General features: G+C 38.6%; 1 protein-coding gene across 20 annotated transcripts in view; it reads left to right on the plus strand.

Annotated features, from left to right (window-relative positions):
* Positions 1-19716, plus strand: part of RBFOX2 (RNA binding fox-1 homolog 2) — a 274171-nt gene that overhangs the window by 197700 nt on the left and 56755 nt on the right. For all 20 annotated transcript variants that reach the window (XR_013389136.1, XM_077914682.1, XM_077914683.1 and 17 more), the window contains one exon: positions 14612-14836. Coding sequence is in view for 19 of the 20 variants with exons in the window: in XM_077914682.1 (XP_077770808.1) it covers positions 14612-14836 (225 nt within the window). In the remaining variant the exon portion in view is untranslated. The remainder of the gene's footprint in view (positions 1-14611; positions 14837-19716) is intronic.

Consider the following 19716-nt stretch of genomic DNA (forward strand, 5'->3'; position numbering starts at 1 on the left):
CTTTGGGATGGCAGAACTCAGCCTCGGGGGAGAGGTCAGGCTGGCTTTTCTCTGAGTAATTTGAAAGGGGTGTGTGTGTATGTGTGTGTGTCTGTGTGTGTTGAAGACAAGTGATTTGGAGACGAGTGTGTAGCAGGTTTGTTGGCCAAGCCTGTATCTATCCTTAGACTTGCATATGCCAGGTCCTCTAAATTATTTTTATTCTAAGCATGAAGTATTTCCTGTTTTATTTATTCTTTATTTATAATGAGCTCAGGATTACACTCAGTCCCCTCCTGCACCCCATCTCCCCTTCATGTGGCTGTAGCACACTCATGCTTTGGGTCCTGGTGCTTTAGTTATAACCTATTCTTGAAGGACCATTAGGCTTGTACTTTAGTAGGTTTGCATTTAAAACAAACTAGTGTTGATTCTCTTGCCTGTGAGTTCCATATGAGAAGGTCCCTCTGCTTTCAGGTAATTTACATTTGTGGCCACTATTACCTTCCTCTCCTGGCTTCCTCCCTCTGTAATCTCTTCCCTTTTCCTAGAAGTATAGATGCTTCAGGCCACTTTCTGGAGGTACCTACCATCACCACAATTCTTTCTCATTATGCCAGCAAAGCCTCTCAGTGTTTTTTCCTGTTTCCCAAACCACCTATACCTGGAGGACTCAGGGCCCTTACTCCCAACGCACTGAATCATAATCTGTGGAGAAAGGATATGGATTTAAAAACAACAACAACAACTACAAAAACATGTTCCCAGGGTGATTGTTATGCACAGTTAAATCTGGGAATCTCCATTCTCAAGGAACCAGGTAAAAGAGTTTGTGGGTGTGTGAGGCAGAATGAAGTGGGTACCACATGGGATGAGTGATCTTATTGAGAGTGTAGCAGCAATAGATGTGTCCCTAGATTCTCTTCGTGGAATCAGATAATACTTTCCCTTAAATTTAATATTTCAGTTGGTGATGGGCTTTTTATTACTATAATCATTATCATACAGCCATTAAATCGGTTGCTGTGAACTTCCTTGGGACCCTAGCCATCTACTCAGTCACAGACAACCAAATGAAGAATGAACTGTTCAAATTGAACCTGAACACAAAACCTGGAAGCTACAGGGAGATAGATTCTATGGATAGGCTTTTCCCTCCATTTTTTATTACCTGCAGATTGTCTGACATCTTACCGCTCTGGGTATGATTTATATTCACTGTTAACTAGAAAGCACATGATTTTTAGCTAACTTATTTTTACTACCAGAAATATTTTCAGGACTATTAGATACTAACACTTTCAGCTCTAGGTGTTCAGAGAGTGAAACTCAGTTCAGAGGAGAAATGGGAACGCTTTTATTTAACAGCCCTCCCTCCAGGTCATTATGTGGTTCTTTGAAGAACAAAAGGTGACACCAAGAGTATAATAGATAATCTGACTGTTTTTAGACTGGTGAAAGGGATGTTTGTTTTCAATACAGAGTATTTCAAATACCAATGCACATAGATTTGGGTTGGCCTTGTTTTACATATGTAAGTAAATGAAGACTCTAGAATGAATTTTACTGTATGTCTGGTAAATGTGCATTGTTTGGTCTTTGTGCATTCTTTTTTTTTTGTTTGTTTGTTTTTTTTTCTCTAGGTCATCTTGGTCTGTCATTATTCCACAGAACTTTTTTTTTTTTTTTAAGAGAGAGAACACAAGTGGTTGCAGGAGTAGGGGGGAGCAGAGGAGAAGCAGACTCCCCATGGAGCGGGGAGCCCTATGTGGGGCTTGATCCCAAGACCCAGGGATCATGACCTGAGCCGAAGGCAAACGCTTACCCAACTGAGCCACCCAGGCACCCCAGAGCTTTAGAACATTTTTTAAATTAATAATTGTTTTTATTTTTTTTTAAGATTTTATTTATTTATTTCTGAAAGGCACAAAGAGAGAGGCAGAGACACAGGCAGAGGGACAAGCAGACTCCCCGCAGGGAGCTCGATGCGGGACTCAATCCCAGGACCCTGAGATCACGACCCCTGCCGGATCATGACCCCAGCCGAAGGCAGATGTTCAACCACTGAGCCACCGAGGCATCCCTATTTTAATTGATTCTTGATGATCTTCAATCCGGTGTTCTGTCTTTATCTGTCTGTGATAGGGTCACAGACATCAGGCAGCCACCATTGCTTTCGGGACAAAGTCTGAGAAGAATGATCGGCCTTTGCTTAGGTTCTGTCCACTGAGTACTTTTTGTAAACTCTTTCTTACGAAGGCAGATAGAGTTTGAAATCTGAGCCTATCTAGGCAAATCCCAGGGGATACAAATGATCTCATTTGTAAAATACTGAAAGGCAAAAATATTTTCTTTTTGTTACAAAGCTAGAGAATTAATTTCCATTTTCCAACAGCATGATGAAAATGCTAAGTGATGCTGGCATGGTGATAAACTGGTAAGAAGATGCTCTACTGAAATAACAAAATGATTATTGTTATGAAGGTGTAAATAAAATTCATATTGATCTCTTTATCAACGATTCATTCTGATCAAAGATGTAATACAGGAATTGGGAAACTTTTCTCTTGAGATAGGATTTGCAGCCTGTTGAGTAGAAGAAGCACATTAATTGATCGGGTATATAAGTGGGGCTTGAGATTGCCAAACTGAAAAAATTAGATTGAAGTTGAAAAGTAAGTGGGAAGATATAAATAAAAATACTCTTCTCTCCAAGATTATGGACTTTAATTATCCTAGCATAGTTGAGGCATTTCCATTTGGGACCCTTCTTTTTGAGATCTCCTGTAGTCCTTTATGCTTAGCTTTATTTATAGCACAAGTAAAGTACTGATAACAGTGAGTAGGTTAGTAAGTTCTGAATAGAGAATCTGCAACTATAAGTCTTAAAAAAATCATCTTGTTCTTCCCATTGTTGCCTATAACTGGTTGGTTGCCACATTCTGTAAATTCCCTCACAGCATCACTTGATTCCATTCCCTTTGCCCCGCTCCCCTTGCGTAGGGCCACATCTTCTCCAGTATGCTGCAAAAGCCTCCTGTTTCTGCATCCTAATTGCCACCCAAGTGTCTCCCACATACTGCTAACATTATTTAAGCTATGAATCTGTTATTCTCCTATTTTGATGATTCTTCATTACCAGGAAATACTAGTTAAAACTTTACATCAATATCTAATGGATTTAGGTACTCACTGCAAAGAGCAAAATACCATAAAGGGTAAGGGAGAAGTTCTAGGTAAGTGTTTGACTGGAAAGATGATTAACTCAATCAGCAGAAATAAGAAAAGATGATAATAAACTCACTTTTTAGACACACACAGTTTGTAGTGAAAGTGGGACATCAAGGGTGGAAGGATTAGATCTGAGGTGGAAATGTGCAGCTGGAAGAACTGGAAGCCAAGCAAGAGACCTAATCAAATTGGGCGCCTGGCACATTAATAGTTTCACTTGCTCTCATTGCATCTGTTGCAACAGCCTCCGCTGTAAACATTTAGTTCATTTTGCAGATGAAGAAGCAGGCTACAAAGGCTTACATAATTTATGCTATATCTGGTAGGAGGTACAGTTGGGATTTTAACTCAGATCTTTCAGGCTCACACTTTTTTGTTTTTACTCTCCCTCTCATGAAAGCATAGGAGAAAGAACATGGTTGGACCTAAAAATATTTGGACGTCACCCATAACAATTGAAGTTCTAGATTGCTGTGGGTGAGGGAATTGACCGATAAAAGAATTGAGACATGGTCTTGTGTGATGGGAACTGCTTACTGTGATTGTGTACTTGAGTTTAGAATTAAGATATTCAGCAGAGTTCACATTGTATACCAGAAGACCATACATGGTAACGTATTGCCTCTGTTACTGCATGTTATTTAAAGGAGAAAGACGTCATCCTTAACTTCTGTGTTTGTGAGGTTGAAGGAATGAGTGGATCTAACAAGCACATAGATGTCGAGTCTTTTCTCTCCTAATGGTACTCTACCAATTCTCTCTTCCTACCTCAACAGTCTTCTCCAATTTGATGTCAACCCAGCATAACATGTTTTCTTACGTATATCCTTTAGTAGTTATGTTCTCTAGCCAAACAAAGCAGTTTGCTGTAGTGTGTACATGGGACTCTTCATTTTAATCCTCCTTTATTTAAAAATTTTATTTAATGCTTAGTATTTATTATGCACTATATGAGATTCTATACTGTATAAAACAATCTCCACTCATCATAAAACAGCTTTTTTTTTAAAGGATTGATTGATCGATTGATTTGAAAGAGCGTACAAGGAGCAGGGAGCCAGACCCGAGGCTCCATTCCAGGTCCTTGGGATCATGAACTACGCCAAAGGCAGACACTTAACTGACTGAAGCCACCCAGGTGCCCATAAAGAAACTTCTAATAGAGATAAGATACTTCTCTAGATATGTTAAGTATAAGGTTTTGAATTTATTTTTTTTTTAAGATTTTTTATTTATTTATTCATAGACACACAGAGAGGCAGAGACACAGGCAGAGGGAGAAGCAGGCTCCATGCAGAGAGCCCGATGTGGGACTCGATCCCGGGTCTCCAGGATCACACCCCAGGCTGCAGGCGGCGGCAAACCGCTGCGCCACCGGGGCTGCCCTAAGGTTTTGAATTTAAATGTCTTGTACACAATCTCAGTGCAGGCTAAGTGCTATGGGAATACAGGAGAGGAAGTAATTTCTTCTAACTGGAAACAGGAATGCAACACTTGCTGAAAGTCTGCTCTGTAAGACCCTGGTCTAGATACTTTTGATTCTTTGAGTCATGTTAGCTGCCCTGTCTGTTACAGTTGACAAAACTGAGACTTAGTTTCTTATTCATTGTCACAGAACTAACAGATTATCAAGTCAGGATTCGACCCCAGATTTATTTGGCTTTAAATCTTACTCGTTTTCCTTTACACCAGGTGTCAAAAAACTGTGGCCTACAGGCCACATCTGGCCCACTGCCTGTTTTTGTAAGGCTTGTAAACTAAGAATCATTTTTACATTTTTAAATGGCTAGAAAAAGATCAGAAGAGGAAGAATATTTTGAGATGTGAAAATTAGATTAAATTTATGTGTGGGTGCCCATGAATAAAGTTGTACTGGAACACAGCCTGCTTACTCGTTTACATGTTGTCTGTTGCTGCTTTCATATTAGAATAGCAGAGGCCAGTACTTACAGCAGAAATCAGACCGCCTGCAAGGCCTCAAATATTATATGGCCTTTTACAGGAGAAGTCTGCTGACCCCTGCTTTATGCCATACTTCCTTTTTACGGATAGCTTCATGGAGAAGGGATTATTTGATCCTTTACATTATGCATGAATTTTCTTGATAGAGGATACAGCGTGGGGAGCAACACTGATCCATGCTATAGCTGTCTGGCTGTGATTTGGGAAAGCATCATATGTGGGGATGTAGAAGCCTAGACTCATTGCCACACAGAATTAATAGTCGGGAGTTGTGTGTATGATATGCCTGGGGGAAAAAATGTTGCGTCCACTATTGGAGGTGCTGTAGAAAAGTGACTAGCAACACCAGCTTGAGAAATGGTTTAGATTTGGATTTGAGTCTATTTATACCAATTATTAGCCGAGTGGTTTTTTGATAAAATACTTAACCCTTTTAAATATTAGTTTCCTTACCTGTAAAAGGAGAATAATAGAAATATCTACCTTTTACAGCTGTGAGAGTCAAATCAGTTAAATATGTTGTATGTATATACATACAAAGTGCTTAGAGTATTGCCACATACTTAATAAGTATTCATTAAATGTAAGCATTTAGTGTGTACGTAGACGGAGGGCCTAGAGGAAGTTAGAATGTATTTAGTAGGTGATGGTGAGCCTTTGTGTCTCCAATTTGGTGCTTATATGTAGCACTCTGACTTGAAGTTTTGGGTATGTTTATGGTAGGCACTCTAATGTGACTGTAAACTCCTGGGAGGTAGAACTTTTACGATGTTTTCAGTGCCCACAAGTTAAAGACCTATAGCCAGTATTATTAGTATGTCTTAGAATTGAAATAGAATTTCAGATATCTCTCCCCAGTACCTTTCCAGCTAGTGATCATTTTAGATACCACTTTGGTGGATTTTTTCCTTCTCTCTCTCTCTCTCTCTCTCTCTCTCTCTCTCTATCATTGTTTTCCATTATGCTATGATTAGTTTTATATATCTATAGTTTGTTTCTTCAGTATTATTCCCATAAATACAGTCTTTAAGGGTTTTTAAAAATTCCACATAACATCCATAACAGTGGCATGTAGTAGGATTTTAACCTTTGCTAAGTTGTAGAAGTTTGGTCCCATGATCCACCTGGCACTGGGATTGGTTTAGAGCAACTTTTATTGGGAGTATAGAGTTTTAGTCACATTTTATCTTACCAGTTTTTTATAACAATGTGTGGCATTAACACTGCTGTGTTCTAGAGGAAGAAACTGAAGCACAGGGAAGGTAGGTAATAACATAGTTAAGTGTTTACAGCTATAGTAAGTGACAAAGCTGAGATTCAAATTATGTTCTAACCATGTACTACTCCTACATTGCCCTTGGTGGATTTGATAATCTTTTAGGTAGTGTCTAAGTCGTGGAACAAACAAGTTTGTTTGTATTGGGGAATACGGCATTTAAAAACTGATGTTTAGTCATTATATTCCCACATTGCTTTCCTATGAGGGCTTTCATCAGAGATGGCATCCTAAAAAATGTTAAGTCACAGTGGCCTGCATTCTGTGTGAAATAAAATACTATTTTTTGTCCTCCTAATATTTCCGTCCTTGAACTTTTGTGGAGGTAATAAAACAACAGTGAGATGGCAGGACATTGAATTGTTCTGTTGAATAATTATTGAAATATCAAATAATGCTATATCCCAAATGTATCTGTTTCATGTAGATCTCTTCAGGGTTTTTCTTTTTCTTCTCCTCCCCTTCTTCTATTTAAAAATAACTTTAGAAAAGCAGCTTTGCCATTCATTTGTGTGGTCTTACTTTTTAAACCAGAGTGTTAGAAACATAGGTAGCTTTTTTGGAAATTTGGAGGATGTGAATGTTTAGTATTGTAAATTAGGTTGCTGATGGGAAGGCAGTTAACCAACAAATTGCTTTGTTTATAACTTCCTGCCAATTCCTGCAGTGAATTCATCTAATCTAATAGATTTTAGTTGCATCTAATCCTCCCAGTATCCATCCTGCTCTTTCTGTCTTCACAGTTAGCTTTCTGCAAGATGGGGACCACCCTTCATCCTAGATGTTCTGCTTTATTATTCTGCTCATGTGAACCCCTTAAGTAAGAGTCGCACTGTGTGACTCTGTGCCAGCTTGTGGTATATCAGTGGGCCAGACAGGTAAAACCTCTTGCTTATGTTTCTAATAGAGGAGATGAAATAAATGCAGTGTTATTATAGATGAGAGGACAGAGAAATAGAGGTTGAGATTTTAAAGAGAGTGGTCAGAGAAGCTGATATTTTGGAATAGTTGTGAGGGAGTTATGAAGTCAACAGACGATTGGAATACCTGCGGCACAGATTAGTCCTGTGAGGGCTTCTGGAGCTGGGCACTTCGTGCGGTGGGCAGGTAGTCCTGTCTTCAGAGAACTTTGATTTTCCTGGTGTATGCTGATAAGAACTAACAAGAAATACAGTTTGTTTTTCTTCTCATCTTTCACATAAAATCACAATTTATATTCTAGGGAAGAAAGGAGTTAAAATTAAATCTTCATTAGATTTTTATTGAGGTAGAAACTTCATTAGCACGTAGTACTCATTATCTGTTCACCTCATGGAAGGGAAAATTTTATAGACTGTTAGGTAAAAGAGAAATTATGTCTAGTTTTGTGGACTGCAAGAAGTTAATAACTCATGTTCTCAGGTGACATATACCTGAGATATATACCATAAGCAGCTTAGCCTATGATTTTAAAAACAAAACATTTTCATATTAAAAATGGAGGTAAAATCTTGCCTAGAAATGATCATGTGAACTATTATCTCATAGTTTGCCTGGGGCTATCATACTTCTCTTCTGAACTTAGAACTTTGGAATATAGCCTAGAAATTTAGTAGGAATCTGAAACCATTTAATATTTATAATCATAATCGTTATAAATAATTGGGGATATTTTCAGACATTGTAGAATGTATGAAATAAAATGCAAAAAAATCACTCCTATTCCAATTTTATTCCCTTAGTATATAAACATAATGTGTTTTTTAAATGAAAATTTAAAAATTCCTATAAGGAATAAAATCTAAGAATTTCATTTTGGCCTCATAACAAAGGTTTACATTTCCCTTTTTTTGGGTAACAGTTCGGCTTCTGCCTGCCTTGTATTTCTTTGAAACACGTAGTGTGTCAAGGCTACAAGTAGATCCTGTAAAATGTTTTTACCTTTCTCCCCCTACTCTCCACTGCTAATTGATGTGTTTATTTAGTTGACTGAGCCAGCTTTGTCAAGACTAAGACTCTCTGGGAGAGTCAGTACTGTGAACTCACCATGCCAGTGCCTCACCCCCAGCAGGGCTGGGTTGGGGGAGAATGGAGACCAGGGCAGGAACCAGTCTGCAAGGAGCTGAGTCAGGAATATGGAAAGCGAGTCCCTTTGCCGTGTTAATCATACCTGGGGAGCTGTGTCTTTTAGCCTTATGGATGACTTAGTAGACCCTCATTTTGTATACTGTAAGATTGTATTTATGTCTGGAGTTGGGAGAGATGGTAAACTCTTGCATTTACCAGTCCACCTGAATTTGAAGTTTTTCTTTCATATCTGACTTCAGGCAGTAAGTCCTGTGAGGGCTTCAGAAGCCATGTGTTTGATGCAGTGGGCAGGCGGGCAGGGAGGTAGATATGGATACAGCTTTGTGTAACTTGAAGAAGATAGAGGGTTATTTCATTTCTCTCTAGGACACCCAGGATAACTAAGGAGAAGTCATATACAGTACCCCAGCTTGGAGATCATAAGAACTTACATAGTGATGGGTAACAAAGATAGACCTTTTCCCTGAAAAATTAAAGGCAAAAAGTGTAAGGTTTTCATAGCCTAATTTCTAAAAACTAAACAAAGGGAAAATTTTCTTTTTTTTAAGATTTTATTTATTTATTTATGAGAGACACACACAGAGAGAGAGGCAGAGACACAGGCAGAGGGAGAAGCAGGCTCCATACAGGGAGCCCGATGTGGGACTCGATCCCGGAACTCCAGGATCAGGCCCTGGGCTGACGGCAGATGCTCAACCGCTGAGCCACCCAAGCGTCCCCAAAAGGAAGATTTTTATGTAAAGCAATCCTTAATACCACTTAGAAATGATTCTTGGACACTGGAGACAGATGAATTTTGATGCTGGGTAACTTGAAAATGAAAAACAGTTATGAATTTTTTTCTCAATGTCACTGCCATTTTCTTGATATCAAATAATTCAGTGCTGCGGCATATCAGCTTCCTCTTATTGATTACATCTTTCTTGTCATCTCTTTTATATTAAAAAAATACTTGATAGGCTATACTACAAAAAGTAATACTTGTTTCTTCTTAGGAACATGAGGAAACTTTTGGGGATTTGAAGCAGATCTGCTCACTAGTTTGTGGTGGTGATTTCACAAATGTACATGTATGTATGTCGAAGCTTACACTATACATAAAGTAGATGCAGTTTGTTGTGTATGTCAATGATACCTCAATAAAACTTTAAAAAAAATTTTTATTGATTAGATGACTAAAAAATTGGACATGTTTTGCTGTTAATATCTGTTTCCGTATGTTAGCGAGATTGAGCATCTTGATGGTATTTCATTGTCTGTGAATCATTCAGTTAATTCTTTGCCTCTTTTTTCTGTTGTGTGTTTCTTACCAATTTGTGTCACCTACTCTTAGATTAGTAATGACACCCCAGTGTATGTATGTCTGTTGCAGTTCTTTGCCCCAGTTGGCTTTTCTGTTGCCTCAAAGGGCCATTTCTTCCCCTTCACTTCCTTCCCTCCTCCCACTGCTCTCCTTTCCTTCCTGACTTATGCGGTCCTGTCCTTTCCCTCCCTGGTTTTGAGGTTTCCTGTCTCAGGTAAAAGTCCCCAGCCCCAGGTATACTCCCAAGTTTTCTTATATTTTCATAGTTTTCATTGTTTAGATTTTATTCCTTTTTTTTTTTTTTTTTTTTTTAGATTTTATTCCTTCTTGAGTTTTTCTCATAAGGAATATGCACTGTGAGGGGCTCATTTTATTTTCTCTCTGGTGGGTAACAAATTCTGTGAGGTAAATAAACAGTTACCCCCACTGAGGTGAAATACTACCTTTATCTTCTATTAATTTTCTGTATAAACTTGAAACTATTTCAGGGTGATCAGTGTTCTGTTAATCACTGTGTATTTTCTTAGTATTTAATCATAGTAGCTTTATAGCGAAGCGAGTTTTACTATATGATGGAGCATGCCCCACTCCTTTGCTTTTCTCTTTCCACACTTTCATAGTCATTTTTCACATACCAGTTAGAAAAGTATTTAGTCCAGACTCAGTTTGCTTCTGATTGAAACTGACATTAGGTTGGGTTGCCTGGGTGGTGTAGTCAGCTGAGCATCTGACTCTTGGTTTTGACCAAGGTCATGGTCTTCAGGGTGGTGAGATTGAGCCCCATGGTAGGCTCTGTGCTCAGTAGGAAGTCTGCTTGAGATTCTCGCTCTTTCCCTCTCCCTCTGTATCCCCCTCCCCCATTCACATGCTCTCTAAATAAATAAATTTTTTTTTCAAAAAGCCAATGACATTAGGTATACATTTTATTTTAGCAAGGATTAATATTTCTATATTAAGCATTCCTCCAGAAACAAAATACATCTCTGTTTACTCAGGCCTTGTTTTATATCTTACATCGTGTTTTATCCTATACATTTTGTTGCCTTTTTAAGTAAGTTATTATTGCTGGTTGTAAAATAGTTAATGTATAAATATGACAAAATTTTATCATTAGGTCTACTTGTTTGTAGTTAATTCCTTGGGCTTTTCTAAGTCCATAGCTATATTTGTAAGGAAGGACTATGTGTCTCCGTGCTCTGTTTATTTCCAGTTCAGGTTTTTCACCTTATTGTGTGTAGAATGAGTCATAGGGATGGTGATTTGCAATGACAGTTAATATGATGTTTGCCAGTGGGTTTTTTTTATTGTCCTGTTTTTCCTTTGTTATAGGTAACATGTAATAACATACTTACCAAGTATTCATTTTAATGAATTTTAACAATTTGGTACCACCATCATTAATAAGAAATATAACATTTCTATCATCCTAGAATATTCCAGATCTCCATCAACATTCCCCTGCCCCAAAAAAAGAGATAACTACTTTTTTACGTCTGTTACAAGAGATTTGTATCTCATTCAGCACAGCATTAAGATTCATCCATGCTGTTGGTAGTTTATCCTTTTTTTTTTTTTAAGCTGTATAACATTCCATTTTGTGAATAAACTATAATTTACCCATTTTCCTGTTGATTTCAGTACAGTCATTTTCAGTTTGGGGCTATTATGAATAAAGCTTCATGAACATACTTGTACAAATGTTTTTATATACATATGCTTTTATTTCTTTGGGGTAAATATAAGGAGTATTTTAACTTAAAAAAAAAAATAAAACTGCAGAACAGTTCTACCAAGTGGATATACTGTTGTGAGTGGAAGTATTTGTTGTTCTACATCCCTGTCAACATTTGATGTTCTTAGTCTTGTGGTTATTTTAATGGCTGTGAAATGGTATCACATTCGGCTTTAATTTCATACCCCTGATAGCTAATGATGAGCCACACATTTGTGTATTTTCTGCCCATTGGTATATCTTTTTATGGGAGTTTGTCTGTTAAAGTCATTAATCCATTTTTTAAAAAGATGCTTTTGTTCTTTTTATTATGATTTGTAACAGTTCTTTGTAGATTGTGGATGTGTATTCTTTGCCAGCTGTGTGTATTGTAAGTGCTGTCTCCCAGTCTCCATCTGGTCTTTTTATTATCTTAGCAATACCTTTCTTTCAAAGAGCAAGAAGTTTTTAAGTTTTGATGGAATTCAGTTTATCAATTTTTTCTTCAGTGGTTCCTGTTTTTTAGCCCAAAGAATTGTTTATTGCAAAATTGTGATGAATATCCTCCATTTTTTTCTAGAAGTTTTAAAATACTCGTATATTTAGGCCTGTTAACCTCTTTCCAGTTAACTTTTACATTATGTGGGATAAGTTGAGGTTTAATTTTCTTTCTACTGGGTATTCAGTTTTTTATTTGTTAAAAGACTTTCCTTTCTCCCACTGAATTGACTTCATGCCTTAATACTGACTGTATATGCATGTGTCTATTTGGATTCTTTTCTGCTCATTTATTTGATTTGTCTGCCTTTAAGCCAGTACCATACTGTTGTGATTACTGCAGCTTTGTATTAAGTCTTGAAACCAGGTAGTATAAGTCCTCCAATTTGTGTTCTTTTTCAGAATCACTTTGGCTTTTCTAGGCTCTCTGCATTTCCATATAAATTTTAATAACACCTTGTCAGTTCCTGCAAAAATATCTGAGATTGTGATTGAGTTTGTGGGATTTGGGGTGCATGATCGTCTTAAGAATACCAAGCTTTCCAATCCGTGATCATATATTTCTTCATTTTTAGCAGCCTTTGTACATTTGTTCTGATTTATTTCATGCAGAAGAACTTACTGTAACAATAATGGCTGAACCTTTCTTTAAAGGAGTGTGAGATCTTTCTGCAGCTTTGGATTCATTTTATTTAAACTATTAGTTTAATGACCATAAAATTAATGTCAGAAGCATGGAGTGATGTTTAGAAAATGCTGCTGAAAATTCTGTTTCCCCACAGCTTTCTATAGGTAGAGAATCCCCTCTTGAACTGAGGGGAAAGATGGATAACTGGGATGGAGAGAGGAATAATTGTTCCCTTGTTTGATGGAAGTGATGCCCATGAGTAGGAGGAAACCAAGTGACAAAAACTCAGATTTTCTTTGTCTGCCTAATGATAAGATGTCTTAAATATGGGAGTAGGGGAATGCCTAAAAAAATGCTGACATTTTAAAGCATTTGTCCATCTCTGCCAACTACTTACAGAAGGACAGTAGCCCAAGACTTTGCAGACTTGTGTATCTTCCATAAAATAATGGCTTTCCTTTTTATGGAATAAAGTCGGAGGCCAGAAGAGAGGGTGCTTTGCAAAATCTGTTATATAAGATTCAAATTCTGTTGTATCTAAACGGAGGACAGAAGTGAGAGAAGGGACTCTGGAGCCACATTGGCTCCTTCTAATAATTTCCTGTGGTTCCTGCATTCTCTTTATTAATATTTCAGTTATCACACTGAATTCCAGATAAGGTTCTGGGAATGGTGATCACATGGAGAGGTGAACTCTTTTAAATTTTTTTACTTGGGGATTTTTTTTTTCCTCTCTCTCATAATTTAAGGAACCTATTTGTTTTCACTATTAACCTAGTGGCCGAGACTTGATGTTTAAATTTCAAGATAGATATTTATTTTTTTAGTAATATACTTTCTTCTGAACTCTGTGCTCTTCAAATCAAAAGAGCCATGTTATCTTGTTTTGAGAACTTAATGTATAATGCCACCCTGCCTATTGCCAATGAATTAGAGATTAATGAAATTACCTTGTTTCCACTAAGAATCTCTGTGAAGGGGGCAGCCCTGGTGGCACAGCAGTTTAGTGCTGCCTGCAGCCCAGGGTGTGATCCTGGAGACCCGGGATCGAGTCCCACGTCAGGCTCCCTGCATGGAGCCTGCTTCTCCCTCTGCCTGTGTCTCTGCCTCTCTCTCTCGCAGTGTGTCTTTCATGAATAAATAAATAAAATCTTAAAAAAAAAAAAAAAAAAAAGAATCTCTGTGAAGGGATAGGGAGTGTCCTGAAGAAAATACTAAAGGCCCAAACTAATTTCAACTCTTACAGCTGTTCTTGTTAGAGAAGTTTTTTGGCATTTTTTAAAAAAACTTGGTTTAAGCCTTCAGCCCAGGGTGTGACCTGGAGACCCGGGATCGAGTCCCACGTAGGGCTCCCTGCATTGAGCCTGCTCCCTCTGCCTGTGTCTCCACCTCTCTCTTTCTCTGTGTCTCTCATGAATAAATAAATAAAATCTTAAAAAAAAAAAAAAAAAAAAAAAAAAAACTTGGTTTACTGTTTTGGGATCCCTGGGTGGCGCAGCAGTTTGGCGCCTGCCTTTGGCCCAGGGCGCGATCCTGGAGACCCGGGATCGAATCCCACGTCGGGCTCCTGGTGCATGGAGCCTGCTTCTCCCTCTGCCTGTGTCTCTGCCTCTCTCTCTCTCTGTGTGACTATCATAAATAAATAAAAATTAAAAAAAAAAAAAACTTGGTTTAAAGGAAAATTTTTGACTCTTTGATAACTAATCAACTTTAATATGGTCACAGACCTGTTTAAGAACCACAAATTAACCAAAGTTGGGTGTATTTGCGTATCTACATGTGTACATCTCTGTATATGGCAATGTTTTCCCCAGTCGTGAGGCAGTAAGTCTCCCATTTTACCTGACCAGAGACAGAATATTCAGAGAATTTTGTATCCTCACCTTAAAAATAGTCATGTAATGAGAACTTAAAATCACTTTTTCTCCTTATTTTCTCTTCTGTTATTTGTTTTAGGGTAACCAGGAGCCAACAACAACTCCTGACGCAATGGTTCAGCCTTTTACTACCATCCCGTTTCCACCACCTCCACAGAATGGAATTCCCACAGAATATGGAGTGCCACACACTCAGGACTATGCCGGCCAGACCAGTGAGCATAACCTGACACTCTACGGAAGTACGCAAGCCCACGGGGAGCAGAGTAGCAACTCACCCAGCACACAAAACGGATCTCTCACGGTATGTGAACTCTGAGGTGGGGAATGGAAGAGTGCTTGTCATCATACTCAAATCTTCAGCTGAATCATCAGACCAGAAAACCCTTTGAATTAATTTAGCATCTACATGACACTGCATAGCATTTATGTAATTTCATTTCTACCCCTTGCATTGTAATTAGAAGGTAAGGACTTAGAAACTGAGCTCACAGTCATTGCCCGGGAGCTTAGGGTCTAGAGACCGGCCAGACAACACAAGGTAAGGCGCCAGGGACAAGGGTACACTTGGGTCAGTTTCACCAGGAAGCTTCGTTTGGCCACACCTCCTTATTAGGAGGGGTGCCCTCCTGTGCTGCCACAGTACACAGTCTCTCAGCAGCATCCCGTACATTGCCTCTCCCTTCCCCCAGACCTGCTCAGTCTCTTGCTCTTAGGATACTCCCTGTTGCCCTCCTGCACACTGAAAGTTCTCTCTTAGTTCCCTTTGCTGATTCCTATCTCTGTGTTCAGTTTTTTTTTTTTTTTTTAATTTTTAAATTTATTTTAAAAATTTATTTATTTGGGAGAGAGAGCTTGCAGGAGCAGCAGGAGAGGCAGAGGGAGATGGAGGATCACAAGCAGACTCCCCACTGAGCACAGAGCCTGATATGGGGCTCAATACCAGGGCCCTGGGATCATGACCCAAGCTGAAGGCATACTGAGCCACCTAAGCTCCCTTCTGTTCAGTATTTAGATGTTACAGCACTCCAGGCCTGGGTCCTTAGGAACCCCCTTCCTCTGTCGGTATAATTCTACTACTAAATTCACCTTGCTACTCACGCAAAACCTAGGAGTCTTCTCCATTTCCTTCATCTCCACACCCAGTGCCTTTGCGAATCCAGTAACTGTAACTCGAATTCATTCTTTCCCTTCGGCTCTTCTCTTTATCTTGGTACTCTGACTGGATGGTGTACATGCTTAACAGCTCAGCTATCCTGCCAGATTTCTTTTTTTTTTTTTTTTTTTTTAATTTTTATCTATTTATGATAGTCACACAGAGAGAGAGAGAGAGAGGCAGAGACACAGGCAGAGGGAGAAGCAGGCTCCATGCACCGGGAGCCCGATGTGGGATTCGATCCCGGATCTCCAGGATCGCGCCCTGGGCCAAAGGCAGGCGCCAAACCGCTGCGCCACCCAGGGATCCCTCCTGCCAGATTTCTTGGGTTTGAGTAGGGCCCTGCTTAGTGGCATGACTATATTTAACCTCTTTCCTGCATTGGCTTGCTCGGTGACAGCAAATACATACCTGCACCTGGCAAAGAACGACAGCAGTGCCTGCCTCTGCTGGCCACTAGGAGATTTAAAAGAGTTGAATTCATGTACATTATCATTGTCGTCATCTCCACCTTGGTCCAGACCTCATGGCTTATTTTTCGTGTAACTGCTGCCTGCCTGACTATCCCTTCCCCACACAACAGCCGACCTAGTGTTCTGTCTTCTCAAATAATGGTACTTCCTGCTTAACTCTAATGATTCCCTTACATATTTACAATAAAATCCAAACCCTGTACTTCGTTTACTAATCCCTGGCCCCAGCCTACCTCTTTGACTTTGTCTCTTACTACTAACTTGCTAAAATAAAAGAAATGTTGGGGCGCCTGGGTGGCTCAGTCGGTTAAGCATCTGCCTTTGGCTCAAGTCATGATCTCAGGGTCCTGAGATCGAGCCCGTCGTCAGGCTCCCTGCTCAATGGAGAGCCTACTTCTCCCTCTGCCTCTCCCCCTGCTTGTGTTCCCTCTCTCTTTCTCTCTCAAATAAATATAATCTTAAAAAAAAGAAATGTCGGGATCCCTGGGTGGCGCAGCGGTTTGGCGCCTGCCTTTGGCCCAGGGCGCGATCCTGGAGACCCGGGATCGAGTCCCACGTCGGGCTCCCGGTGCATGGAGCCTGCTTCTCCCTCTGCCTGTGTCTCTGCCTCTCTCTCTCTCTCTGTGACTATCATAAATAAATAAATAAAATCTTTAAAAAAAAAAAAAAAAAAAAAAGAAATGTCAAAAATCAACCAGTAGGTATATATCACATATGTATCAACACACAGGAAGTCATATTGTCTGTGCGATTGCAAGGTCTATCTCCAAAGATAAAAATGTTCTGTGCTCTTGATAGAAAGATCTGTGTCTGGTTTTTAGATTTCTTTTTGCTCTTCCTGTTTCAGATTATCAGGAGAGCTTATCCAGCCTTTAAAACACTTGATATGATTTACTTCCCAATAAAGAGCCTTATAGTAGAAGCTTGTGTTGCATAAGGATGGATTTAACCTTCAAATACTTTCCATTTTCTTTTATTAGATATTAGACCACAAAGAAATCCATTCTTTCCTTGAAAACACGTTATCTTTTCAATATTGATCAGTTATATATAGAAGCACATAATTTTATACTTCATGAGTAATGGGCTACAGACCATTTATTAAGAAGGTGTAAGCATGATGGGTAACAGATGAGGATTCCATAGTGTTTGTTCCAGAATCATGAATATATCGGCTGCTATCTTGGCTGCATTTCTAAATCACCTTCAAAGGATTATAAACTCATAGACTTACCAGAACAACTGTGGAAAGAAGGAATAAAATGTAAATCTGAGGTTCTATCAAGTATATTAATTACTAAAGCTATTTCTTTACTAGCTAATTTTTCTAGTTTTATTTTTATTTGTCCTTTTTCTGTGTTTATTTCTATGTTCTATTTCACATCAAATCAATCTTGGTAATTTCTAGGAATTTTCTTTTTCATCTGAATCGTCTATTTTGTTGGTATAAAGTTATTTATAATTTCATATAATCCTTTTTAATTTCTATAGGATCTGTAGTGATAACCCCTCTTTTATTCTTGATTTTGCTAATTGTGCCTTCTCTTTTTTTCTCTTGGTCAGTCTAGCTAAGGTTTATTAATTTTGTACATCTTTCCGGAAAACCAGCTTTTGATTTCATTGATTTTTTTTTTAGTGTGTTGTTTTTCTGTTATGTATTTCATTGATTGCCATTCTGATCTTTATTATTTCCTTCCTTCTTCTAGCTTTGACTAGCTTTGAGTTTGATTTGGTCTTAATTTTTTTTTTTTTTTTTTTAGCCTCTTGAGTTGCAGCCTTAGACCATTGATTTTAGATTTTTTTTCTTCCTGATATGTGTTTAAAGCTATACATTTCCCCTTAAGTTTCCTATAAAATGTGATATATTTTATTTTTGTTTTCATTCAAGATATTTTTTAATTTTTCCTTATGATTTTTCTTTGACCCTGGGTTACGTAGAAGTGTGTTTCTTAATTTCCAAATGTTTGAGGATTTCTCAGCTTTTCTTGATTTATAATTTAATCCCATTGTGGAAAGAGAACATGCTTTATATGGTTCAATTTTTTAAAACTGAGACTTGTTGAAGATTACATCTTCAACTTATAACTGATGCACACATTTGCTGCTTACTTGCAGGGGCACACATGTGTATGTGTGTCTTACTCTGGTAAAATACTGTAGCTTTGGTCTAATATATATTCATTCCTCACCATCCTTTGTACTGTTATTGCCATCTGTATATTCATGCAAGATCCAGTTGTATGTTTTTTTACCAGAGACACACCTTGGATTCAAAGAGTTTGAGATAAAATGAAGGAAAAAGATGTCATACAAAACAGTAATCATGAGAGACCTGAAGTGATTATATTAATAGCAGAAAATAGATAAGACAAGTATTGATAGAGACAAATGTATATTAGAAATGCAACAATACAGTATTGTAATTTTTACTTTAAAGAATCTTATATTTTTTCTTCTGTTCACTAAATTGGAGAATTTCTGTTAACATCTCTTTCAGTTCACTCACTCTTGTTCTGCCACATTGCATCAGCTGTTGAGCCCATCTAGTGAATTTATTTCAGCCATTGTACTTTCCAACTCTAGAATTCCCATTTGTGATTTATGTTTCTCTATTGAGATTCCTTGTCATCATATTTCTTTCAGTTCTCTGAATACATGTGTAATTGCTATTTTGACGTCACCTGCTGAATCCAACATCCAGGCCCACTCGAGTCTATTTCTAGTTACTGTTTGTTTTCTTGAGTCTGGGTCACACTCTCCTGTTTCTTTACAGGTCTTGTAACTTTTTAATAAACTGGACATTTTTGTAATACATTTCAGCAACTCTGAAGTGGTTTTTTGTTTGTTTTTTTGAGCAGTGTTGGTGTGTGTTTGTATGTTTTAAGTAATTTGCTTGAGCTTAAACTGTGGAATGTGGTGTGCAGCCACTGCTGTTTCTATACAAAATCTTAGCGATTTTCCCTCTCCTTTTTACTCTTTAGCCTGGCTAGGTGTTATCCCTGTGTCACACTAGCTCCGTGGTCAGCCAGTGATTTGGGCAGAAGTTGTGTTTAAAAAGCACCTCAAGCTTGTAAAGCTTCCCACCCTCTTGTGTTTGTGGGTTTGGAAGTAAGTTCAGAGTTTAGCCGGGTCTCAGGTCCACTTGGCTTTATCTCTCTGTTGGGCTCTCTCATGTCTCCCTTCCTCATGCTTGTATTTTCATAGTCAGCCACAGATGTGAGGAGAGCATAGCTAGCTCCTCCGTGACTCTCTCATTTCCAGGATCTCCCCTTCATGTTGCTGGCTGCTCCACCACTCACCTCAGTCAGACCCACAAGATCAAGAAAGAAGAACTATATTTCCCATTAGGGCCTACCAGATTTGCCACTTTTGGTCAACAGGACTGTGAGTTTTCTACTCCTTCACTCCACCACTGCCCCAGTGCTCCAAATTGAGTTTACCCCTTCTGGTAGCACAGCTACTAGTTTTCATGGCCCTGACCCTGTCCTGGTAAAAACTAAGTTCTCTCCCACAGAACTGAGGGAAGGGATGTTGGGCAGGGATGAGGTGGTGGGT

Source organism: Canis aureus, chromosome 11 (genome assembly GCF_053574225.1).
Source record: "Canis aureus isolate CA01 chromosome 11, VMU_Caureus_v.1.0, whole genome shotgun sequence".
NCBI classification, from domain to species: Eukaryota; Metazoa; Chordata; class Mammalia; order Carnivora; family Canidae; genus Canis; species Canis aureus.